Raw genomic sequence first — 24984 nt, forward strand, 5'->3', positions numbered from 1 at the left:
TATAAACGGCGAAATGCGACAAATTATCGTTGGTAGTACCGCTGTAAACGGCGAAATGCGACAAATTGTCCTTAAACTAAAACGAACGCGATTTTTTCGGCCAAAATAATTGGCCGAAAATCCATGTGGCTGAAAGGTATATGGAGCGCACGGTCCCCACTGCGAAGCAGGCGGGGTCTAGTCTGAACACTGAGACTAAATGACCTACAGGTACATTGCAAAGCCACAACTGGCCACAATTGTGGAGCTTTGGGCTTTAGGAGTGAGCCCTGAGGCTAGTGCCATATCAATTGCGAAGGCCTTCATATGTTATTGAGCAAGGTAACGACCGACCATATTTTGCACGCCTCTTTTCCGCACCGTAGATTTACATAACGGCGTTTCGACTCCCTTTTTCACTTTTAAATATATATGTAGATTAGGGTCTAGTGAAATTCCTTCCTTGGGCTTGCCTTTACCCACAATGGCCTTTTTTTCCGGATGATGCGGATATGGTCGGCCCCATTGGCCGTCTTCCAATCAAGAGACTGCGGCGCAATCTCGAAATCAAAATGCCAGAGTAGGGCTGCAAAAGCCATGCCTACCTCGTGTCGAACAAAACTGGCAAGACGAGAGAAAGTCAGTGTTTGGTCAGGATCATGGTGAAACTCGGTCTTACCGTTGTCCAATGCAGTCCAAACTGCCTTTGGCAAATGGGCGAAACGCGCCTCTGATGTCTTGGTCATATTTGGGATCACGCTCTTCGGGGATCCAACGCTCGGGGACAAAGCTCTCTGGGTCCTTGAAGTTGAACTTCCAGTGACCAGCGCAATAATGAGGTACTCCACAGGTGGTCTGTGCCAGTCAGCTCTGCTTTAAATGACAGAAAAAAGCATGTGTGTCCATCTCAAGCACTTACACCTTCAGGCAACCAAAAGCCGTCCACCCACGCGCCTCCAGGCGGAACAATGCGCGGTATGGTGGTAGCAAAAGGCGTATCCAGCCGAAGACTCTCCTTCATCACGGCCTCCATGTACGGAATCTTCTCCACGTTGGCAGCAGTGATGTCGGCTCGACTGTTGAAAATACCAGACTCACGGACATCATTTCGAAGGCGTTCGTAGCAGCGTGGCGTATTTAGGAGATTCCACATCATAGCCGTCATAAGGATGGGGGTGGCCTCCCCGCCCGAAAGTGTCAAGATGGACGCTACGTCGAGGGCTTCGTAATAAGTGACTGGATCTTTGGTGCCCTTCATGCCGCGGTATACGGTGGCCATGATATCGTCGCGCTTCTCGTCGTGGATTTCCCTAATCCATCGCGCCCCGAAAGAGTCCGACATTTCCCGCAGTGTGTTCCAGAGACGCATCCATGGCAGCCGCAAGGCGATGTTGTAAAAGCCACGGGTGATTCTGTACCGCAGAATAACCTGCATCCATGAAAGGAAAGGAGCGCCCAACTCGGCGGCTCGCAGATACGGATGGTCCTTCTCGCCGTCAAGACAGCCGAAATTCTCGCCAAAGCTGAGGGCGCCCATCACGTCAAAAGTAAACCAGGTGAAGAGACGGTCGATGTTCATGGGCTCACCAACCTGCCGAGCCGCGATATGGCCCAAAAGCTTGTCTAACCATTCGTTGACGAGAAGTTCATGCTTTACGTAGGTCTTATTGGAAAAGGCCGGCAACAGCAGGCGACGAATCGCGTGGTGTTCGACCTTTTCAAGGGATATAAAACTTTTGTTGCCGGTTGGTTGCAGTTGCGAAACGGTGAAAAAGTTGGGGTCACGCATAAACTGTACCGAACCGCCTCCGATGGCTTCCCAAGCTTCCGGGGATGCGTTTGAAACCTCGTCTGGTCCGACTCGCACGCTAGTGCCATATTTTTCGTGTAAATCAATAAGGTCCTTGTGGTGAGCGCCTTTTACGTGCTGCCGCCAGAGACGTGGGATCCAGGATATGGCGTATAGCTTGGGTCCTGGCACTTTGGCAAGAGGGTGGAGGTACAGGTTGTAAATAATACGGTAAAGGCGATAAAGAACGAACTTGGGACGATTTGAGTATCAGACTATGTCTAGTGGTTCTAGGGATAAAAGAGTATAATATGGACGCGGAAATGATGTATTGGAACGACCTACTGCGATGAATAACCAAATAAATGGAGTCATGATGACCTTGGCGTAGGAGGCAAGTATAGTATTCAGGCTATTGTCGAATGTGTTTCAAAATGTTGGCCTTTGTTGTAGACAAGTAGATGCCACTAACTTTATATCAGTACATCTGGTCAATTTCGCTGGCAAAGGAACATGTGGTGAGCCACGGATGACAAATTTGTAAACAAGCAAAAAACAAGCAAAAAACAAGCATGAGGCTTTTATGCGCTAATATAAGCTTGTTAGAACGTTGGGCGAGGGCAGCATTGAGGTGATTCGTTTATCCCATTTTGGCATGAGAAAAATCTTGCTTTGCCAGTACATTAAAGCAGAATCTAAAAAAAAAAAGGATGGTCTCGCAAACTCGGGCCCAACTTTATCTGTTCTAATTCCATTAATCTCATTGGGCCGTGAATTAGGTGAAACCCCTCGTGGAATTGATTGATCAACTGATCAATTGAGAGCCTAAATCCAATATTCTGATGGGCACGGTAGTTTGACGCACGGAAGTAAAAGTATAAACAGCTTGTGCGGAGTTTGTTCAAACTATGATATATTCACACTACGATGATGACATGGAAGTGTTTTTGCCTGAGTAGACGGAGGGGTACAAAAACTAAACCTTGCTCTGGTTCACCATTACACAAAATCTTTCTCGCCCTCTAGATCGTCTTGTTCCAACCCTAAGCACATTTTTTTTACGATATGCTCGCAGCCTTGCCAAGATGCTGGGTGCCAACGAACTTTACCCTTACTCAGTCTCCGTCAAGCGTGAATCTGTGGTAAACTCTGGTGCTCTCACCACCCTCCCCGTGCGGATCCACCGTCATAACCATCTCGCCGACGCCGGGAGCTTTTGTCTGGCAAACTACTGGCGACGGATTATGAAAGATGGCCAAGAGCTCAAGTCCAATGGAGCTCCAAGCATCGTTGGTAACTGGGCAAGCTTCATCTGGCCCGAAAGGTGATGTTGGTCTCCTGCCCGTCTCTAATTCTTTAGCTAACGGGGGCACCATATAGCGATCCGAAAAGACTGGGACTTCTTACGTTCTTACTCGATGCTGGCTGCTTCCACGACGGTAGGTGATGAAAAAGCCGGCATGATCACTCACGGTTAGTATCTGACATACTCGAAAATAGATGCTTGCGAGGAAATGCCCATTGCAACGGCACATGAAGAACATCTGGACATGGCCGACGCAATGAACATCGAGGATGAGAGAGTCCTGAGCAGCAGTTCACGTTTGATGAAAATGAAACAACTGATCTGTAGAGCCATTTTGGAGTGTATGGAGATAGACAGAGAAGGTGCCCTGCGAATGGTCGAGGCGTATAGGAAAAAATGGTTGGGCATCATGGAAACATACAACACGGACGAGATACATCAAGCTGATGAGTACCTCCTAGCACGTGCGAACAATGGAGGAATGGGGTGGGTATAAAAGAACAAAACACACCGAGTTCTCCCCCTGGTTCTGAGTGGAGACTGACGCTTATACAATGGAATCAGGGCCTATTATGCCATGTTGGAATTTTCCCTCGGGATCATCATCACGGATGAAGAGTACGCCCTGATGGCAGAACAAATACGGCATGTGGAGCGCTGCATGCTTTTGACAAATGACTATTGGAGCTGGCGCCGGGAGCGCGAGCAGGCGCGGCACCAAGATGCCGGAAAGGTGTTTAACATGGTCTGGTTTTTGATGAGGAATGAGCAGCGCGACGAGGATGATGCCATTTCCAAGGTCCGGGACATGATTCATGAGGAGGAAAGAGCATGGGTGGACAGCAAAGCACGCCTTTACAGCCAGTGGCCGGATCTTCGACCGGAGGTGATCAAGTTCTTGGAGAATTTGCATACGGCACTGGCAGGAAATGATTATTGGGCCAGCCAGTGCTACCGCCACAACGACTGGCGACACGTCCCAGAGATTCCTGCCACAGGTGTCCCCGAAGTTTACGAGCTGGCAGCTTTGGGGAAATCCTTGTCGACAGATTTTGGCTCGTTCAACAGCGACGAGAATGATGGTTCCGAGTTTGGCCAGAGCTCCAAACCGACTACTGCATCACTTCAATCTGGCACCGGAAACACGAGCGTAACTCCCAGATCGGATTGTTTTACACCTCACCTTACTCCACCTGATCAACACGCGGACCAGCAAGTACCAGTCACGGAACCGGCAAAGTACATTGGTCGACTGCCTTCCAAGAACTTGCGCGTGCAGCTGATAGACAGCTTCAATCTCTGGCTTGTTGTCCCTCAACCCTGTCTTCTGGTCATCAAAAAGGTCATAGACTGCCTTCACCATTCATCGCTCATCCTGGACGATATCCAGGACGGTTCCGACATTAGACGAGGGTCTCCAGCCGTGCACGTTGTGTACGGCATCGGGCAAGCAATCAACAGCGCCACCCACCTTTACGTGCAGGCAGTCGAAAGTTTGCACTATTTAGCCGAGTGTGAGGGCCGGCATGTGATGATGGAAGTGTTTATACGGCAGCTGAATCGACTGTTCATCGGCCAGGGGTGGGACCTATACTGGTCCCACAACCGGTACTGCCCCACGGAGCAGCAGTACCTCGAGATGGTGGACCAAAAGACGGGTGCCATGCTACAGATGCTGCTGGAGTTGATGCAGGCGGCAGCGCCACAGCAGCAAGGTCGGACGGGAGAGGAGCTTGCCACCGGCGCTCGCCTTTTGTCCGAGTTCACACAACTCTTTGGCCGTTTTTTCCAAGTCCGTGATGATTACATGAACCTGGCGTCTGAAGAGTATGGACGGCAAAAGGGCTCCCTGAGTGACTTTGACGAGGCTAAATTTTCTTACATGCTGGTGCACATGTACCAGAGGTTCCCCGAGGCACGAGACAAAGCAGAAGGAATCTTCAAAAGTATCAGCCGTGGGAATTTTTCGTCAGAAGGGAATGTCCGTGTGGGCAAAAAGCTTGTCTTGTCTCTCCTGGGTGAGACGGGCGTCATCGCGGCCACCCTCATGATGTTACGGGAATGGCATGGAGAGTTGTTGGAAAAGTTAGGGGTGCTCGAATCGCATTTTGGGACGGAGAACCATATTTTGCGATTGCTAATAGGAACTTTAAAAATCTAGTCTAATTTGGTTTGGTTGAGCTCTGAGCTTTCGATTGAGGTTATTTGCCACTTGGGTTGTATTTTCGTCTCATATGAGGCCGACACAGCGTGACTCGGTCCGTATCAATGTCAACGCGTCATTTGCTGAGATCGAGATACAAAGAGGGGAAATTGAAAGGAAATCCAGTTACAAGGAATCAGCACAAAGCCTAAGTTCAAGCTCATATGGGAAGGGGGGAGGGAAAAAAAAAAAAGGGAAAAAAAAAAAAGGGAAAAAAAAAAAAAAAAAGACTGCGCCCTTACGTGCTTCGGTAAGTGGATGACATCTTGGCGCTCGCATATTTTAACTACGAGCGTATAATCAGTGCTACATACTATTACAACCCAGATAACTACGATGGATAACAACAAGACTGACAACAACAATTCCGATGAATCCAACGAGGCCACCAAACCCACCGCGGACCAGGCTTCACAGCAAATATCGAATGCACTTACAACCACCAACGTCGAGGTAAACGACGATGTGTGGTCAATCTGGTCCGCCAGGGGCAAAAATGCTATTGTGTTTGCGGGGTCCTTCGCATCCATGTTTTCGCCTCTTTCCAGCAACATCTACCTCCCAGCCCTGGGGCCGATTGCGCACGACCTTGACGTCTCGGACGCGCTGGTCAACATATCCATCTCGACATACATCATACTGGAAGGAATCGCCCCAACCTTTACGGCTCAGCTGTCAGATACGGGGGGCAGGCGGCCGGTCTACTTGGTTTGCATGGTCTTCTTCGTGGCAGCCAACGTGGGCCTCGCCATACAAAGCGACTATGCGGCACTTTTGGGTCTGCGCTGTCTGCAAAGCGCCGGCAGCTCGGGCGTTCGAGCCTTGTCCAATGCCGTCGTCGCTGACATTTCAACCCCTGCCGAGCGAGGCAGTTACGTTTCCTTTCAAGCAGCCGCGCCCATGTTCGCCACGGCTTTTGGGCCCGTGATGGGCGGACTGATGGCTCGCTTTTCCGGCTGGCACTCCATCTTCTGGCTCCTAGCCGCCCTGGGCGCCGCTGTGCTCGTGCCCATGGCCGCTTTTTTCCCAGAGACTTGTCGCAAAGTCGTCGGCAACGGCTCCGTCCCGCCACCAAAGTGGAACAAATGCTGCACCAACATCTGGTATGAGCGCCGTGGCAAGCATCAATCGCATCCCGAGCCTCTCAAGCTCGACGTGCGGTTTCCTAATCCCATGGGCCCTGTCAAACTTCTTGTGCGGCGAGAGAGTGGCTGGGCTCTGCTGTACAGCTCCATACTAGCCTGCTCCTTCTACTCAATCCTGGCCCTCATCCCGTCCCAGTTCGGTCAAATTTACAACTTCGATGCGCTCCAAATCTCCTGCTGCTATGTCCCGTTTGGGGTGGGGGCGCTCGTGGCCGCGTTCAGCCGTGGACGCATGATTGACGCCAACTTTGAGCGTCATGCCGCACGCCTAGGTATCGTGGTGGAAAAGAATCGCGAGACGGACCTGACCGGGTTCCCGATCGAGCGTGCCCGGCTAGAGGTCGCCGTACCCACCATTGTTCTCACCACTGCGTGCATTGTTGCCTTTGGTTGGATGCTGCAAGGTCAAGTTCACGTAGCCGGCCCACTGGTCTTGCTTTTCTTTGTAGGGTTCTGCGCTGCAGCCAGCCTCAACTGCATTGCCGCACTGCTGCTCGACGTAAACCCCACGAGGGCCGGCACCGTGACGGCGTCCAACAACTTGCTGAGGTGTACACTCGGGGCTGGTGTAACGGCCGCAACGGTGCCTATGATAAATGCGGTGGGTATCGGGTGGACGCTTACCATCTTTGGCGGTTTGAATGCTGTGTTCATGCCGCTTCTGTGGTATATCATGAGGGAAGGTCCAAAGTGGCGAGCAGAAGAGAAATACGGATAAACTATGCAGATGAGGAAAAGTTTCAAGACATCCAGGTGGTCTCGGTAGTGGCTATGTTGAGGCTCAGGCCTCCAAACCTCTCCTCAAAATTCCCACTCTACCCCGGCGCAGTTTCACCGCTGGCAGGTATAACGACGTTAGGCCTGGGGTTGGATAAGGAAACCCATTAGTCCCTGACTTACACGCGTTAAGGTTTTAATCCAGGTTTACTAAAGAGACAGGAGGAAGGCTCGCTAAAGCGTCCGTATTATGTGAATCAAAAGCATGTATAAATCCAGATAATGCGTTGCAATTCGGGGCAAGATCGACAAAGTAGGGGGAAGGTGGCAGTCGTGTCGGCCATGATTCCTTTTGATGTTGCGGATGAAAGGAGATTTTACATAGGAGCGCCAGGAGATGCGTTACATTGCCCGCTGCCCGTCCCCACATCTCGGGCCTGCGTGCCCGTTTTACCCCGCGCGGTGCTGGCCAAGTTAAACAACGAAGCCAACCGAACCAAGCCGCATTCGGATATTCTGGGGTACGCGTGCGTCCAATTTGATCCGATCCATTGTATCATCGCCTCAACCTGTCCTGTTTCAATCAGATCCCGCGGCTCTATATCCATCCCATTGTACTCTAAATCAACATCACCTTCCAACGTCATGCCATCCTCCCTCGACGTCAACAACGCCCGCTTCAACGCCGAGGCGGCCGAGTGGGACAACAACGTCAAGCATGTCGAGTCGACACAGAAAGCCCTCGACGCAATCAGGCGCCACATCCCCGCCTTTGCAGACGGCACAGCCAAAGGTGAGCGGAGACGAGCCCCAGCAACGTTCAACCTGTTCCCATCACGTGAGCCCGCAAGACACGCGTGCACTGAAAGAAAAACCCTCAACCCCTCGCCTGACATGACTGACCACCGCTGCAAAAANNAAAAAAAAAAACAGACCTCGACGTCCTCGAGATCGACTGCGGGACAGGCCTGCTATCATTTCTGCTGGCGCCGCAGGTCCGAACCCTGATCGGCGTGGACACGGCTTCGGGCATGCTATCAGGCTTCGACGCCAAGCTAGCCGCGCTACCGGACCGCGGCACCGCCAACCTGACGAGCGTCAACGTGCTGCTGCGGGACCCGGACGACGCGGCGCTGCAAAAGGCCGCCGCCGAGCTCGACTCGCGCGTCACGGGCTCGTCGGCATCTCCTCGGCCGCGCCGCTTCGACCTGATCGTGTCGCACCTGACGCTGCACCACATCCCGTCCATGCCGGACATGTTCGCCACGCTGGCCGCGTGCCTCAAGCCGGGCGGCCGGGTCGCGCTGACCGACTACGAGGACTACGGCGACGAGGCCATCGCGTTCCACCCCGTCGCCAAGCGCGAAGGGGTCGAGAGGCACGGCATCCGCAGGGCCGAGGTCGTCGAGGCGATGCGCGAGGCCGGGCTGGTCGACGTTGGCGTCGAGGAGGCGTTTGTTCTTCGCAAGGAGGTTGAGGCCGAGGCCGAAAACCCGGCGAGGGCGATGGACTTTCCGTTTCTGATCATGCTGGGCAGGAAAAAGGAGTAGCAAGTCGCAGGTCAGGAAGATGGGATGGCCAGGAATAAAACCGGGCTGCGCCGTCTCGGGAATTTACTGCACTGTGTTTGGCAGGCGGGGGGGCGACGGGACGCAGAGATCATAATAATGGTCGATTATAGATCGCGGATTGTGGGTCATGCCGAGCGATCCGTGTCTCGGACTCTTTTATTTTTTCCCCCAGCAGGGATGAAGCACTATGTTTCCAAGACGTAAGGAAACAGGGGCAAAGTCACCAAAAACAAAAGTTTAAATGATCAGCTTTGATTGGCAGAAAGCCGTGTTCTTTTTTTAAGTGCCCTGGTATCGTGGAATGTAAAATACAAAAAGAAAGATCAACAGAGCCCAGCCTGTCAAAGGCAAGGGATGCGACAAGAAGAGAAAAAGAAAAAAAAAAAGGAATGACAAACAGGAAACACTGCCCATAGACGGGCGATCAATGAATGTAATACACCGTGAGAGGCCCAAAATCCAAAATCCTACAACCTCATTTCTACAAATGCCCCAAGGGAAGGAAAAGAAAAAAGAAAAAAAAAAAAAAAAATCAGTGTGTGCTATGTTAGCTCCGATGACCGCTTAGGCGTCAATGTTAGATGCAGACGACAGTGTGCGAGCACTAAATGTCGTCAAGCCACTTAGGCGCGGTTGTTTAGGGACATGCGCTTGCGCAGCCTGTAGGCGATGGCACGCTTGCGGGCGGCAGGGCTCTGGGTGAAGGCACAGCTGCCACCGAAGGGGCCGGCAGCAGCACCGTTGCGGACGCGGACGATACAGACGTTGTTGACACCGGCAACAGTAGCCTCGCAAGTCATACCGGCGGGCATCTTGACCTCGAGCGGGAACTCGGTGGCGGTGGCCAGGCTCAGACCCTGGAATCCAATGCCCGGGACGTCCTTGACGACCTCGGCCCTCTGGAAAGCATCGGCCTTGGTACCACCCGAGGTGGCATCAACATCGGCGGTCATGGGACCTGCGCCATCCTGGTTGATCTGGCGGAATGTCATCTTGATGATGCCGTCGGTGCCGACGGTCGGCAGGCCGGAGCTGCTACCCTCACCCTCGCTGGCCTTGACGCTGGTCTCAGGGCCGGCCAGAACCTTGGTGCCACCGCCGCCCTGGAGACCACTCAGACCCTTGAAGAAGTTGCCAAGCTGACGGACAACGAAGTTGCTGCTCGAGACGGGCGCGACGTCCTCGGCCTCCTCATCCTCCTCGACGGCGACAAACCTGCCTCGGTTGGCGGCAGAAAACCTCGCAGCACCCCTGCCTCCAGCAGCCTTGGCTCCGGCAGCCTTGGCACCACCACCTCCGACGTTTGCTGGGATGTTGTCCTCCTCACCGACACCGGTGGCGTTGCCGGCAGGTGCTGAGCCCTGACCCATGAAGTTCCTGATCATGACAGCGGCGTCGACGGGACCGCCACCCTGAGTCCGCCCGAGAGGTGATCCGCCCTGTCGGATCTCCCTGTCGCGAATGATGGCGGTGTCGGCCTGCGAGCCGCAGCCGTTGCTGGTGCAGTCACGAGGAGTTCCATCGGCAACTATGATCGACCGACTGTCAGTATATAATCTCGGATACACTTTAGCATGGCTGCGTAGACGAGAGGCAAGGACTTACTTGTAAGGCCGGGCATCTCAACGCCGTTGGCACCGGTCGTCTTGATCACCACACCGTGGGCCGAGACGGTTGCGCTGAGCGCAAGAATGATAGCAGACTGGGTCTTCATTGTGAAAAGAAGTGTGAAGGAAAGTAAATGTTTTTTTTAAATAGAGAAAAATAAAATAAAAAGATAATGCTTCACCTGTGAAGTTGAAGAGAATTGCCTCCGGGGCTAGAACTAAAGGGACTTGGAAAAGAGAGGGTATCTACCGGGCTGAGAGATGAGGTTGTGGATGGATTGAGCAAGACAAGTCGTGATGGAGGGTGGGAGCAGTTAGGCTTATATAGAAGGCCTTGAAACGTTTCCCGGCGAGGCAAACACCAGACGATACAGCGTACAATGGCTACCAAGACAGGACCATACCTTACACAAGCCGACCCGAACACCCATCCAAGGAAACGCCGGGTTATCCAGATGACCGATTGTTTAACAGACGCCGGCATAGTTGCGACAGCTTACACCCCAGAACAGGTTTAGCGCGATGCTCCAGACTGAACCTTGTCAGCGAATCGCATTCACTGGTGATTACATCGATGTGGGAACCACGGTGTTGTTTCCCGGAACTTAAGCTTGCTCACATATTAGTGGGACCTCTGTTGCTGAGAAACGCTGAATATGGAGCCTGGGGTTCCTCAGAATACAAGGTAAAACTTAGCGTTAATTCTTGCACACGTTATGTTGGACCACGTCCCTTGGAATATCCAAGAACAAAACATGCCTAAGGGCTCTCTACCATTGCCTGTTTCGGTAGTCGACCCGGCTGGGTTTCGTGCACTTGTTTACATCAATCAATGATAGATGCTTGGCGATACCTGGGTGGACGACTGTGCCTCAGCCGTCAGGGCTTGGAACGAGACATGACAAGAGAAACATATCAGCCGCAGACCCAGATTTTTCCAGCTGTGCGATAGGCTTCCGGGGTATTCGGCAACCACCAGGCCAAATGCTGGACGGTTCACATTATCAGAGTTGCATCGTTGCAAGGTGGCAGTGCGAAGTGCGGAGATGTGTTGAGGATCAGTCTCGCCGATCATCAATTGTTTCTTGCCGGGGGACCCTCCATGCGCACCGTACGTATGTAATTTGATGGATGAAGTTGCTTTTTCCATGGAGCACCCCAGCGGCTACCAAGAGCCTCCATTTTTGCCTTTTCTCATCGTGTCTTCCAATCTCGAGACATTAGCGGAAAGCTGAAACTTGGAGCTTCTGGAAAGGGGTTATAGTCATCTGTTCTTTGGCCGTTTTCCTCCTGAATTATAGGCCGCAAAAATTAAGGCACAGTGGAGTTGGACGTGTCTCAACTAGAATTTGGGCGGCGACAGGGAGCAAATGAAACAAACACTTGCTATGTTTAGATGTGAACCCCAAAGGTTGGCGAGGGATAAAAGCCTGTGCGGTGTGAAAAACAAGAGGCAAAAAAGAAAATATTGGCGATACGGAAACAGACGAAGAAAGCCAGAGACGAAATCTCTCACACGGCCTCAACTGCGCAGGCAGGCAGAATTTCGAACTGCACTCGAACGGTGGACGCACACAACAATTCCACGGTTAATGCATTGTCTGGCGACCTTGGATGCAATGAGCAGTGTAGGTGAAAATTTGCAGCACAAGAATCCAGAGGTCGATTCAGTGGTCGAGAAAGATTGGACGAATCGCAGCTCTCACAACAACAAAGTAGGCGCCGCCAGGAGAATGAAACCAATGGAGAGACGACAAGGGATGAATGAGATAGATTGCGCGCAATCGTTGCCTATGCCTCCGATCGACGTCTACCAGCAGACTCGCTGTTGCGTAGGTTGGTTGCCAGCCATGATTGCGTCGCCGACGGCGGACAGGTCGCGGTCGGAGATTATTCGTGGTCGAGACGCGATAATCTCGAGTCGGGCAACTGCCGCAGAGACAAGACATCGAGGATGGATTGCTTGAACGACATGATTTTCAAAGAGCTCGTGTCGTGAAAATGGGCAGTGGTTGTTGAGCTAGTCCAGTCTCGCTGGGTGACGGTGCTTGGAGAACTGTCGAACGACTGTATCACGTGTCTCAGCTCAGCTCTGGCAAGTGGCAAAGCGGGGTAGGCGGGGTCCATCCTCAACAGCTAGCTGCCTCAACCAAAATACGAGGCGATGAACGAAGAAAAAAAAAAAAAAAAAAACAGAACCCCTCGTACTCAACCTAGGGGTTTCTCAAAAACGATAGCAGAATCCAATCATCTCATATCATCGATTATTGAAAAAGAAATAGCACATGCACGAACACATCAAAAAAAAGTAGCATCAGCTAAAAAAGAACAGAGCAAATATGCTTCACCGCTTCAACGACTGTCAGCTAATGTTCAGCACGAGACGCAAGTGCAAGGGATCCGTTGCGGCCTCGAACAAACAAGTCGCGCCAAGTTTCGGACTACCGACAGGCGTCAGCACACCGCCGCACGACCGTTCCTGTCTCTTTTCCTTAGTGCTGTAGAAACCGTCTTAGGTCATCGTCTCCTAAACGTCAAGCGCGCGCGCACGTACCTGTCAAGAACCACTTTAAGGGTCTTTCTGTTGCACACTACCGCGACTATTCGACAGGAGTCGGTGCGAAAATTACTTTTCGACCGATCCGAGCTTATCATGGTCGTAATTTGTGGTCGCCCTTCGGCAGCTTTTTTTTTTTTTTTTCTCACCGCTCGGAGCCGCGAATACCGATCCAGCGCCTTTATCTGTGTGTAGGTAGGTAATCAACGTTTTTCGTGTGGCGGCTGCGGTGTAAGTGCAAAAGCAAGGGCCGCCTGCAAACCGGACGCCCGACGGGGGAGTAATCCAAATGGGCACTGAACCTCTACGCGCTACTTTGCGGGAAAAAGAGGGAAAGGGACTGGTATATAAAACGTCTGCTTTTCTCCAGCTAGAAAGCCAGAAATAAAAAATTGAAACGAATTACATCCATTCTCATTCATCCATCATTCTTTCGCCGCTATAGTCTCTTTTGACGCCCGTTAAACCGCCCGATATCCCCCAAGTTCAAGCCACCGGACGATCGATTAGCCTCGCAGCCTTTCGCCGGATTTCTTCTTTGCATATCTGAATCAAGATGCCTGCCGTTACCCAGTCGCGCGGCCAGAGCAAGTATGACGAGATCCCAGGCCCCCTGGGTCCTCAGTCAGCCTCTCTCGAGGGCAAGGTTGCCCTTGTGACCGGTGCTGGTGCGTGTTCCTCACCTTGCAGCCCCCTTCCATATTGCCCATATGGTCATGCGACTAACGTATTCCCCTCGCCCCGACAGGCCGTGGTATCGGCAGGGAGATGGCCATGGAGCTCGGCCGTCGTGGCTGCAAGGTCATTGTCAACTACGCCAACAGCACCGAGTCCGCCGAGGAGGTCGTCGCCGCCATCAAGAAGAACGGCTCCGACGCCGCCTGCATCAAGGCCAACGTCGGTGTCGTCGAGGAGATTGTCAAGATGTTCGAGGAGGCCGTCAAGATCTTTGGCAAGCTTGACATTGTTTGCTCCAACAGCGGTGTCGTCTCCTTCGGTCACGTCAAGGATGTCACCCCCGAGGAGTTTGACCGCGTCTTCAACATCAACACCCGTGGCCAGTTCTTTGTCGCCCGCGAGGCCTACAAGCACCTTGAGGTCGGCGGCCGTCTGATCCTGATGGGCTCCATCACCGGTAAGTCGCCAGAACAGCCAGTCTGTATGCCAAAAGTATGTTGCTGACTGTCACCTGATCCAGGACAAGCAAAGGGCGTCCCGAAACACGCCGTCTACTCCGGATCCAAGGGCGCCATTGAGACCTTTGCTCGCTGCATGGCTATCGGTGAGCCTTGATCTTCCACAGAGAGAGCCCTCACCCCTGTCATGTCCTGTCGCATGTCACGTGATGCCCCTTGCCACAACCACCTACAGCCACTGACTTTTTTCTTCCCGCAGACATGGCCGACAAGAAGATCACCGTCAACGTTGTTGCCCCGGGTGGTATCAAGACCGACATGTACCACGCTGTCTGCAGAGAATACATCCCCAACGGCGAGAACCTCACCGACGAGGAGGTCGACGAGGTATATCCCTCCGCATCTGCGCGATCCCCAAGGTCCTTGGCCCGGAGCAATGCTAACTTCGTCCTTCTCTTTGCAGTTTGCTGCACAAGCCTGGTCGCCGCTAAAGAGGGTGGGCCTACCCATTGACATCGCCAGAGTCGTTTGCTTCCTGGCTAGCAACGACGGAGGCTGGATCGTAAGTACTGATCTCAAAGGACGCCCAAGATCTGAATGTATAGCTAACAGACCTCAAGACCGGCAAGGTTATGGGCATTGACGGTGGTGCTTGCATGTAAATGGTCCGGGACCTCATGGGCAAGGTTATCGGTATCGATGGCGGTGCCTGCATGTAAATTGAAACCGCAGCTGGAGGTATATACATGCATATCGATACTACAAAAAATGGAAACTGTCAATACACAATTCTCTGCCTTTTTCTTGGTCCTGTATGCAGCCACCCGGGCGGCTTTTCCTTCTCACGGTATGCCATTCGGTCAGCCTCCGACATCTCCCTGATCCTCTTCTTCCTGCTTGAACCATCTCGCGCGAGCTTGTTCTTTTTATCCTCTGTTGTCATATTGGCCCTGTACAGCGCCCCTTGCCTGCGCGATGCTTCGTTTTTTTATTTATCTTACCCTCGGACAGCTCAAGAGCCCGTTCGAGGACGATGGTTATTGCACTTCACTTGATGGCCACGGTTCGTGGAGCTCCAGCGTAGCGATTTGCTTAGCCCGAACAAAAGCGTCCTTAGATAAGGTGGCAGCTGCAAGATCCAGGTGAAGTGCAAGTACAGCGGCAAGTAGCATCCTGACAACCTACATTCGCAAGACGAAATCGCCTCTATTATCTCGAGAATCAGAGTGGACAACTTCAGGCTTTGCCATCGGAGCACTGAGGATTTTGCTGCCACTTACAGCTACATGGCCTCCATTTTCTCACTGTGCACAAGGGCCTAGAGTCTGGTGAGCTGTCTCAAGAGCAGAGGAACGCTGTCTTGAAGCAGTTTTTGCACTGCATTGTCACGCCAAGCAAACCCTTTGCCGAAATCCGGTCGGGGCAAGCTGGGAAAAAGGAGGAACGAAGACGACACACGCTGGAGCGGTCGTGTTCACGCTTCCACTCTTGAGCATGTAGAAAACTACAAGGTTTCTTCCTGGAGGGCTTTTGATAAACAGCTAGACTAAGTACGCTGAGCGAATCCAAGTGCCTCAATGGCTGAGCCAAGCCGGCAATGTGGTCTTCATAGCCGACACTCCTATGCAGGCCATATTGGCCAAAAAAAAAAAAACGAGAGGAATGCGGAACATCAGCATGCGCCTCGACCGTTTTTTTGCGTCCCAAGTTCCCCTCCGTCCTAGCCAATCGCAACATGGTCGACGTCATTGCGAAGGATCAAGAAGGGAAGCAGGTCCCTGGTAAGATTCTCATGGACGAGGATGACATCAACCGTCGAGGCTCAGCTGGCCGCTATCAACGGCATGGCTACCGCCTCTCAGAATCCCGACAGCAGCGCCTCCTTGTCTTCCTTTTTGCGCATTCACAACAATCTCATTGCTGAGCTCGCCAAGATTCCCCAGTCTGAGTCTTGTCACGACCTGATTGACACTTGCACTGTCAATTCATCCATGGGTCATGATGCAGACTACGTCGTTGCTCTTACCAATGGTGTCAGAACAGACAAGGAGGTCTGTGATCTGTTTGCGCTTGTCTTCTCTGTCCAGACTGTGTCTGTCCTGGTTTTTCTCACTCTCCGCAGAGCTAAAATTGACCATGTCCTGAGGACATGCGCTTCGCAATGGAATTTGATATTGCAGTGGATTTGAAAATGAACTTGTGTCATGGTGCTCTTTTATTTCTTCCCACTTGAGAATGATACTCTGCTAGGAATGGACTCACCTCATGCAGTTTCCTTCCTTTCGCCTGTATTAGAGACACAGATTCGACTAATCACCGCAATGCAGGTCTTGACCTGTATATTTCCTTTTGTACGTGAGATGCTTTGAAGAGATTGATGCTCAGTCTATTTATTTATTGATAAACCGACCTACGTACCGACCTACATACTGATCTGTCTAGTGACTTGTTTACGAATCCGTCAATTTACCCATCCAACATTCGGCGTTTGCCAAGCTTGGGACACACAAAGATGGCCGATCTAGGTTTCGTAAGGCAGGCGGGTATTCTTATATACTCAATACAGGGCGAGCAATTTCGGCAACTTTGGAAGTCTTATGGAAGATTATATTGTAATTATTTTACCAAATATCGCGTCCAAATCCACCCCGAGCCTCATTCCCAATTGGGAACGACTTTTCTGCAAAGTCCCAGTCAAGATGGACTCGCCATTACAATTTGCTGGTGACATCGAGGGCCGAGACACTGGATGCAGATTCTTTCCCAACGCAGCTTGTACAGGAACAAGACTGGCCAGGACCGTGACTTTGTCGCAAAGCCGATTCCTCCTTTGGCTTGGCCACTTGTCAGGAACCAAGATAAATTGAAAAAAAAAACCCCCCCGACCAAAGTCGGCATTACCTCCACAGTTTTCGCTCCCATCCAAGTCTCTCGTACAAAACCACCAGCACGCGGTCGGCTTTGCTCCCGCATCCCTCTTCAAGAGGAATTCTCCTCTTCTGATCCCCCGAACAAGCGGCAAAACAAGTTGCACGGTTTTGGTGGTTGGAGTGCGGCTTTGGCAACGTCTCCACGTGTGGCGCCCGAGGGCGCCGAGGTTCTGGGCCCCGACACTCTGGGTGCCCCGAACCTGGATCTGGGCGACCGCTCGACCAGATCGCCGTCGCTGCGGGCCGCCAGAGAAGCGAGGTTGGTGGCGCCGCCCACATGGCGGACCTGGATGGGGGCGGCTGGTCCGTCCTGTCCGCTGGCCAGGGCGGCTGGCACCGAGAGGAGGACGAGGGCGGTTAGGCGGGTGAGCTGCATTTTGCTTAAGGATTGGTTTGGGTTGAAAAAGAATGTGGTGCTTCAATCGAATACGTCCCGCGTGATGGCGCCCAGCTTCTTTTTCGAAAAGAAAAGTGGCTCGATGAAAAGAATGTTAACTTTTGGTTTGTAAATGAGAGGTGTTGTTGTCGTCCTTCTCTTGCGGGGGAAAGAAGGGGAGGACTCATGGGGTTTATATAATCCCAAGTACAGCATTGCTTTGGGGACTGGCACTATTCCCGGTGTCAATCAGAAAAGACTATTTCATTCTTTATTTTGTTTCCCCCTCCACCCTTGGACATTCTTCACACTCAAGCGACTTTCTGATGGCCTTTGGAGCAGAAAATCCTGTAAACAGCGATGGCGCGAGTCACATGGAAGATCCGATCCGGGTCGCTAAGGTGATCTACGACATGTAACCAAGCAAACGATGGCGATGAATCCCAAGTTTCAAGTTAGATTATGCATCTAGCTATTGTGAAGAGTCTATTTAAAGAAATATTTGGTCCTCCGGCGATATGGCGAAGTAGAGATGAACATGGCATTTCTTCCTTCCCTGAGACGAGAGTCGGGCGATGAACTTCAGATAATAATGCTGGCTTCCTCTTCCCAAGCTTCGCTGGCGATTCATTAACCACTGGGAAATTTATGCTTGAAATGTCTTGTTTTGCCCTTCTTATTTGCGAGCGGTAAGGGCAGCCTCCGTGGCACCTCTGCTTTGTTGACGAGCTTTGCATTCTTCCTGTTGTCTGGATATTTCAGTCGTGCAGACAACGAGCGACCAAGTGCAAGTGTAGTGCAACCCACAGCAGTATGATTCAAAATTTACCAAGAAAAAAAAAAAAAAAAAAAAAAAACAACGTTTACAAACATTTTGTACAACGCCTCGGCAGGGATTACCCCAGAGCGTCTGACGGAGCATGGCCCGGTTTTCCCGACCCCATGTCTGAACTCTGCTCGATACCTGACATAAGCTTATCTGATGAATCATGCCTTCCCCTGTGCCGGCGAATACCGACCAAGGTTATCTTGGCATTCTAGAAACATTGCCGGAAGCCCAACATCAGCTTTTAAGGTGGAGGGCTCCCTCAGCCATCGGTCCCGCGGGGACATGACCTGAAAATCTGTGGGAAAGCCAGGAGTAAGCCGGGGGCAAGCCAGTTGAAATAGAAGAAATGAAGCATGGCAGAACCTGACGGTGAGATCTGCAGACTGTCGCTCCGGCACGACGTCTTCCTGATGTCGGTTGAGTGGACACGGAGGACAAAGTTGGGGTCCAGAATGATGATCGCGGTGGCATTGCAGGTGAGGCAAATACCAAAAAAATACAAGGACGTAACGGACAAGAGTGACTTGAAATTTTGGAGTACGATGCCCACCTCAAAACTCGTCGCGGCTCATCTTCAGCGTATCGATTCAAGGCTTGATGACGGCAGATGGGTCGCCACGAAAGGCCGACATAGTACAGAAAAATTATGATCTTATAGTCCCAATCTCTTTTCTACCCTGCCGGGCATCGTTAAAGCTTTCAAACCCTGGGTCGTCCGTACAAAGTTTCTTCAGTGTCGTGCACAGCCACTACAAGGAAAATGGAGGAATTTTGAGGTCTCGAGTCTCTTTTCCTGAAAGCTCAAGCCATAGAACACAAAGCAGCTTGCGCCATCACATCAACACAGCCATGACAACAACTTCCACCTTTACCGTCACAGACCTCCTGCCATCACTCCAGCCCAATCCAGCCCCTCAAAGCCGACGTCGAAGCAGCGACATCGGGAGCCGCGCTTTCTCCGTCGCCAAAATCCCGCGGCCAGAGATACAAGCACAAGCCAATCCACCAAGTTCCGACCAGCGAAACCATGTTCATCGCCCTGGCACGACCGCGACCCATGGCAGCGACCACCATCTCGTTGCCGCCGAGCGACGCCAGCAGCATGTAGAGGATCTGCACGTCCGACGTCGCGCAGCCGATCCATGCGTGACAGATGGCAAAGGTGGTGAGGCTCTTGGCGGGGAGCTGTCCGTCGGCGACGCGCGCCGAGACAAAGATCCACGACACGACCAGGAAGGCCCAGAGCAGGGCGCGGGTTGCTGTCGCGCTCAGCAGAAGCCAGTCTCCGTAGGCGGGTGGGCCGAGGAGGTAGGATAGAGGGTTGAACGGCTCGGTTGGCATGCCGCTGGGTTGGGCTTCAAGGTTAGTCGGTTGGTGGCTCTTTGCGCGGGTCAGAAGTATACGATTATGAAATCATGATGTTTGCCATGTCTTGTTTTTGGGACTCTTTCTTTGAGGCCTTGGTGTGATGTGAGCTTCTATGACAAAAGGTGAGGGGCAACTCAAGCCCACTTGGCGGCTTCAGTCGTACTGCAACGGTACTTCCTGCCTCTGTGGGTTTGAACTTTGAAGGTAACCTGCGAGCTTGAGCTTTCCCCAAGTGGAATATTGTACAGTCTAGCGAATCGGAAAGCTCAGCCAAACGCGACATTCAACGTGCAAAGTGAGAGGTATACTAAAAAAGAAAAAGTCATCGTATGTATTATTGGAAAATTACAAAGGAGATCTATGTGTCAGGTATATCTCTATGCTATCACAAAAGGAGAAAAAAAAAAAAGAAACAAAAAGAAGACAAAAAAAAAAAAAAGCCAATCTCGCATGTCACCAGACCTATACAGCTTGGGCCTTGGGTGATGGTATCGCATTCACCCACGGCACTGCGCCCACCAGCTTCTCTTCACCCTCGACATAGTCAAAAATGGGCGTCTTGGCCACCGCGTTCTTGTTCATGTTGACAAACAGCTTCTGCACCATCTGGCTCGAGAAGACGTAGAGGTCGAGGAACTTCATGAGGCCGCTGCTCCAGGCCGCCATGGACGTGGCGCCGCCCGACAGCTTGCACGCCGAGGTGACGACCTCTCGGCGCGCGGCCTGGTACTCGGCAAAGGCGGCGTCGAGGGCGTCGCGCGACGGGGCCGCGCCGCCCGCATAGAGCTTGTTGAGCTGGTTGGCCAGGACCACGACGTCGATGATGCCGTTGTTGCAGCCGGCGCCGGTCGAGGGCGTGAACTTGTGCGCCGCGTCGCCGACCAGCACGGCGCGTCCCGCGCAGCTCCAGCTCTGGATCACGCCCTCCTCGAGGTTGACGAGTCCGGACTGCAGCTTGGCCTTGTAGGCGGCGGCCAGGGTGATGGCGCCGCCCTCGACCAGGGGCAGGTGGCCCCACCTTTCGACAAAGGCCTCCTCGTCCTCGGGCTTGTAGCGCTGCGGCTTGTGCGTGGGCTCGGGCAGCTTCTCGTAGACGCCCGCCACGGCCGAGTCGTCGCCGGCAAACACCTGGATCGTGGCGTCAGGGCCGTGCGTCTCGCTGGCGTCGCCGGGCTGGAGACCCGGGAGGACTGGGAAGCGCAGCCAGAAGCAGCGGTAGCTGGTCAGGAAGGGGCCTTCGGTGCCGCTCTGGGTCTGCTGGGCCTCCTTGGGGACCAGCCCGCTCATGTGCTTGCGGACGGTGCTGTAGGTGCCGTCGGCGCCGATCACCACGGAGCCCTCGTACGACGTTCCGTCGGCGCACTCGACGACGACGCCGTTGTCTGTCGATTGGATGTTGGAGACCTTCTTGTTGGCGTGAACCTTGGCTTGTGCGTCGGCGGGGAGAGCATCCCAAAGGGTCTTCATCAGGTCGTGACGGCTGATGACTCGGGGGTAACCACCAAAGCTGAAGACAGAGAAAAAAAGAAAAAAAAAAAAAAAAACTCGTTAGAAAATGTCATCAAGTGAAGAGACACGTTCGCCCGTCTTGAGGTATTGGCAGCCGCTTACTTTTGTTGAAAGTAGGTAAAGAACATGGTGTCGCCAATGTCGCGTCCCTGGTGGTCGATCCGGCTGAACTTGGCGAGTGGGGAGCTGCACTTTTCCAGGGCGGGCAGGATGCCGAACTGGCTCAGGGCTCGCAGGCCAGTCAAGGACAGGACAAGGTTGGACCCGGCGTCCATGACGATCGTGGGTCGGCTCTCTAGGAGGACAAAGTCGATGCCGGCCCTGGTGAGGGCGTGGACGGCGGTCATACCCACGGGGCCGCCGCCGACTATGATCATCTTGGGGGGTGCAGCCATTGGGAATCGAAGAGTGTGTTGATGATTATGTTGTACAGGTTCACTGGGTGTTTTGTCTCGCTGCAATGGTCGAATGTCGTGGTTGAGTCGGGAATGGAGTCAAGGGGGAATTGAAAAGTCTGGTCCAAGTCAACCATGACTTTATATCCATCCCTCTCGGACCAAAGCCCTACAGAGATTCAGGGGACCAAATGCAACCCTGTCAAGGCTGTCCCACCTGCCGAGGCTTCGTTCAGCATTATGCAATTTGACAGACTTGGCCAACGGTGGTGCTTTGCCACGCGTGGGGACATGAACTGCTGCAGGGATCGTATCGTACCAGACTGTTCTAGTGCCCACATGTGTTCGTCGCATAGGGACAGGGGAAATGCGAAAGTCGGGATGACAGCCAATTTGATGGGGGCGGAATTCTGTCTAAGAGTTGGGCCGATTGATTGACTGACTGACTGACTGACTGACTGACTGACTACATGCTGCTTACCGATTATGATGTTGACGTCGTTGTGCGTTGCCTTGTTTGTGTCCCACGTATCCAGATCTCTTACCTCGTCGATTACATAGTTTAGCGGCAGTACGAGTAATGCCGGCAAACAATGACAACCTCGGCTGCTCCACATGCTTATTCGTCCTTCCGGTAACTTGCAAATAACGATGGTATTACATAGTAATCAGTCTGCGAGTGCCACAGAACAAGATGCGAATGCGAGCTTGGCCCCCCCTGCATGATCGATTTGACGATTTCCTTCCGAGTGCGAATTTGACGCTAGTCTGTGCGGTGCTACTTGTGTCGTTGTGCCCCGCCCCTGGATGGCCCACTCTGGCCCCACTCAATGTGCGCCGCCCTACCGGTCGCAAAAGCGAATGCGAGCCTGTCTGCGAATCGTAAAGCTGTAACCCTCTGGCTGGTTCCATGTAGAATTTAGAAGGACCCGCCGTCCCGCTCCTTGGCACACACACTTTCCACTTTATGATTGGTTTCGGTATCCACTTGTGGCAGGGTGAATCAGTAGACAGACGATCCAGTCAGTGGTGGGTAAGACTTTTGCTTGCTTGTAGTACCATAGTATATACATAGCTACCTGCCTCGGTAGCTATTATCTACCCGCATATAATTCCTTCCAAGACCGATTCCACCTTCAAAATTTAGTGCAATTAATCAAAGCAAAGGACTGCATGTGATTGTCGTTATTTCTTTTGTTACCCGCTAACCAAGTCTTGCTTATTTGCATACAGCTCGCATTTCGCATCTCGCATCTCGCATTCGTCAAGTCGTGATGATGCAAATCATCACTCGAAGCTACTTCTCCGCCGCCGTCGACTGGCATTAGTCCGGTGCTCTTATTCAAACCGAGGCAACCACTCATCCGCCTGCTTTTACTCCCTTTTCATGATATCCCCACGAACCTGGCTCCGTAGGCTGACGTTTAGCCTGGCCGGCTTCGGCTCCAGCATAAACGCGCCATCATAGCCCGTTTCTATGTTTGTGTCGATCTTCCCGTCGGGCGACGTGATCTCAGACGCCCAAAGAAGCTTTTCAACCACCCAACAAGACCAAACACTCAGCCATCTTTTGGCCCGGACAGTTCCTCAAGCCCGCCCCGACCCCGTACACGGGCAGAGGCTTGGCGTCGTTTCGGTCCTCCCCACCGTTGATCATGGTCGAACCAAAGGACAGTATTCTCGCCTCGGGATACGCCTCACCCTCCAGCTGAAGCAGCACGCCATCGCCCTCGCGGCTCATCTTGCGCTGGGACGAACCAGTGGGCGCCAAACTTCTTCTCCTTTGCGATCCACACCCGCCAAGGGTTTTGATAAAGTCGGGAATGTAGTCGACAAAGGGGAACACCTCAAACGGCGGCGCCGCCATCAGCGACAGCAATTCTCCACACCATCTGCGTGCCCTGAGCGCCCTGGATCGGCAGCAACTTCTCGACCTGCCCGGACCGCAGCATGTACTGGCGAGCCGCCCGCCCCGCCGGGCTTGAGCTCTCCGTTGTACTGCCAAGAGGCAAAGCTGCCCACGTAGCGCCCACCGGGTTTGGTCCAGGCATGTATCTTGTCCAGTGTCGGGACGGGCCCGCGGCCGTCGTAGATGGTGCTGAGGGCCTCGAGGAGGTCGCGGATTTGCTTGTGCTTATTCAGCACGATGAGCTTGGCCCAGGGATCCAGGCGCAGTCCGTGCAGCCCGCCGGAGGAGCTGCGGTATTCCCGACTCCGTTGCTGGAATTTGAGGCACGCCTTTGTCATCGGGATCTGCAAAAAGATTTCCAGCGATTGGGCTCCCCGGCGGCCCCGGCGGGAAGGGTTTTCGGCGTGTGCGCAGGTGGCTGCCGATAATATACAACAGGACGAGGCCTGATGCGACGCCGATTGTGGCTAGGCTCAACATGATGTTCTCGTGGCTTGGTTCAGAATAGAGTATCCTAGGTTGGTCTTTGGTTGGAATTGTCCTATCGATTGCATCAGACCAACGTCATTTGCATCGGGAGTAAGGCATTCCAAAACCCCCCCACGGGTAGTCTCAGTGCTCATCCCTGAAGCCCAAAGCTCCACAATTGATCCACTCCGTTCGCTTCGCTCCACTTCGTGGCTCAATTGCGGCTTTGCAATGTATTTGTGGGTCCATCCAAAAAACGTTTTGGTTCAGGTCTAAGGACAATTTGTCGATTTTCGCCGTTTATGGCGGTATTTTTGGCCTTTTTGCGACCGACACTCCCTTATTATTCCACAATTACGCAAAATATCGAAAAAAAAAACATCGTTGAAAATAGGAATTGGTAAGCCTTTTTTATTAATTTAAAATTTTTTGCACCCGGTACGCCAGTTAAAAATTGGATATAATCCGCCTTTTATCCGTTTATAGCGGTATCCCCATTATTAACCCAAGAACACCATCGATACCTATTTCGTATTTTAATAATAACGATTATAATCCGTTAAAATTTATATATAAAAAATCGCAAAAGCGAAAGGAATTTTTACATATAAATTTTAATTTAAATATCGCAAAAATATTTATTTTATAATCCGTATAGGGTAAATTCCATTTAATATATTATACGTCCACCTATAAATACCATCGATACCCATTTCGCATTTTATTAATAACGATTATAATCCGTTAAAATTTATATAAAGAGAATCGCAAAAGCGAAAGGAATTTTTACATATAAATTTTAATATAAATAACGTAAAACCATTAATTTTACAATCCGTATAAAATATATATTATATAATACGTTATATATCCACCTATTAAAAAAAACCATTATTTCCGCAAATTTTTATATATTCGTATTAAATTATATATATATAATGTCCGGAAACACGCCCATATATATTTCGCTTTCCCATTAAATTAACGCAATTTTTCGCGGTCCCGATCCCGTATACGCGGCGGCAAATACCTTTTCCGACGTATATATTTTCCCGGAATTATACGCCAAAATTAAAGTTTTTGGTAATTTAAACCTATAATATAAATTCGTTTTTTCAATTATTATATAGCTTTTAAACCTCCACAAACCCCTTAATACTTTTACACGAATCCCATATTATAACCAAATA

At 51.9% G+C, this 24984-nt stretch overlaps 10 protein-coding genes across 10 annotated transcripts; 5 read left to right on the plus strand and 5 right to left on the minus strand.

Annotated features, from left to right (window-relative positions):
• Positions 1-425: 425 nt before the first annotated feature.
• Positions 426-2143, minus strand: PpBr36_06850 (uncharacterized protein; the record flags this gene model as incomplete). Its single annotated transcript, XM_029893992.1, has 4 exons — positions 426-600; positions 659-834; positions 899-2020; positions 2114-2143. The coding sequence occupies 4 exons, from the start codon at positions 2141-2143 to the stop codon at positions 426-428; spliced, it is 1503 nt and encodes a 500-aa protein (XP_029748306.1).
• A 710-nt stretch (positions 2144-2853) lies between these two features.
• On the plus strand, positions 2854-7140 carry PpBr36_06851 (uncharacterized protein; the record flags this gene model as incomplete). The annotated part of the gene is made up of 5 exons (XM_029893993.1): positions 2854-3092; positions 3149-3207; positions 3269-3560; positions 3639-5166; positions 5605-7140. The coding sequence occupies 5 exons, from the start codon at positions 2854-2856 to the stop codon at positions 7138-7140; spliced, it is 3654 nt and encodes a 1217-aa protein (XP_029748305.1).
• A 644-nt stretch (positions 7141-7784) lies between these two features.
• On the plus strand, positions 7785-8689 carry PpBr36_06852 (uncharacterized protein; the record flags this gene model as incomplete). The annotated part of the gene is made up of 2 exons (XM_029893994.1): positions 7785-7932; positions 8073-8689. 2 exons carry the CDS (start codon positions 7785-7787, stop codon positions 8687-8689), a joined length of 765 nt encoding a protein of 254 aa, XP_029748304.1.
• A 644-nt stretch (positions 8690-9333) lies between these two features.
• PpBr36_06853 (uncharacterized protein) lies at positions 9334-10424 on the minus strand (the record flags this gene model as incomplete). Its single annotated transcript, XM_029893995.1, has 2 exons — positions 9334-10238; positions 10316-10424. 2 exons carry the CDS (start codon positions 10422-10424, stop codon positions 9334-9336), a joined length of 1014 nt encoding a protein of 337 aa, XP_029748303.1.
• Positions 10425-13430: 3006 nt separating this feature from the next.
• On the plus strand, positions 13431-14672 carry PpBr36_06854 (uncharacterized protein; the record flags this gene model as incomplete). Its single annotated transcript, XM_029893996.1, has 6 exons — positions 13431-13542; positions 13623-14009; positions 14073-14156; positions 14270-14397; positions 14474-14572; positions 14631-14672. The coding sequence occupies 6 exons, from the start codon at positions 13431-13433 to the stop codon at positions 14670-14672; spliced, it is 852 nt and encodes a 283-aa protein (XP_029748310.1).
• A 1140-nt stretch (positions 14673-15812) lies between these two features.
• Positions 15813-17301, plus strand: PpBr36_06855 (uncharacterized protein; the record flags this gene model as incomplete). Its single annotated transcript, XM_029893997.1, has 2 exons — positions 15813-16065; positions 17027-17301. 2 exons carry the CDS (start codon positions 15813-15815, stop codon positions 17299-17301), a joined length of 528 nt encoding a protein of 175 aa, XP_029748309.1.
• PpBr36_06856 (uncharacterized protein) lies at positions 16990-17316 on the minus strand (the record flags this gene model as incomplete). The annotated part of the gene is made up of 1 exon (XM_029893998.1): positions 16990-17316. One exon carries the CDS (start codon positions 17314-17316, stop codon positions 16990-16992), a length of 327 nt encoding a protein of 108 aa, XP_029748308.1.
• Positions 17317-18994: 1678 nt separating this feature from the next.
• PpBr36_06857 (uncharacterized protein) lies at positions 18995-21439 on the plus strand (the record flags this gene model as incomplete). The annotated part of the gene is made up of 3 exons (XM_029893999.1): positions 18995-19453; positions 20108-21007; positions 21140-21439. 3 exons carry the CDS (start codon positions 18995-18997, stop codon positions 21437-21439), a joined length of 1659 nt encoding a protein of 552 aa, XP_029748307.1.
• Positions 19037-19486, minus strand: PpBr36_06858 (uncharacterized protein; the record flags this gene model as incomplete). Its single annotated transcript, XM_029894000.1, has 1 exon — positions 19037-19486. One exon carries the CDS (start codon positions 19484-19486, stop codon positions 19037-19039), a length of 450 nt encoding a protein of 149 aa, XP_029748312.1.
• On the minus strand, positions 19976-23664 carry PpBr36_06859 (uncharacterized protein; the record flags this gene model as incomplete). The annotated part of the gene is made up of 4 exons (XM_029894001.1): positions 19976-21020; positions 21125-21477; positions 22970-23164; positions 23305-23664. 4 exons carry the CDS (start codon positions 23662-23664, stop codon positions 19976-19978), a joined length of 1953 nt encoding a protein of 650 aa, XP_029748311.1.
• Positions 23665-24984: the final 1320 nt, after the last annotated feature.

Source organism: Pyricularia pennisetigena, chromosome 1 (genome assembly GCF_004337985.1).
Source record: "Pyricularia pennisetigena strain Br36 chromosome 1, whole genome shotgun sequence".
Lineage (NCBI taxonomy): Eukaryota > Fungi > Ascomycota > Sordariomycetes > Magnaporthales > Pyriculariaceae > Pyricularia > Pyricularia pennisetigena.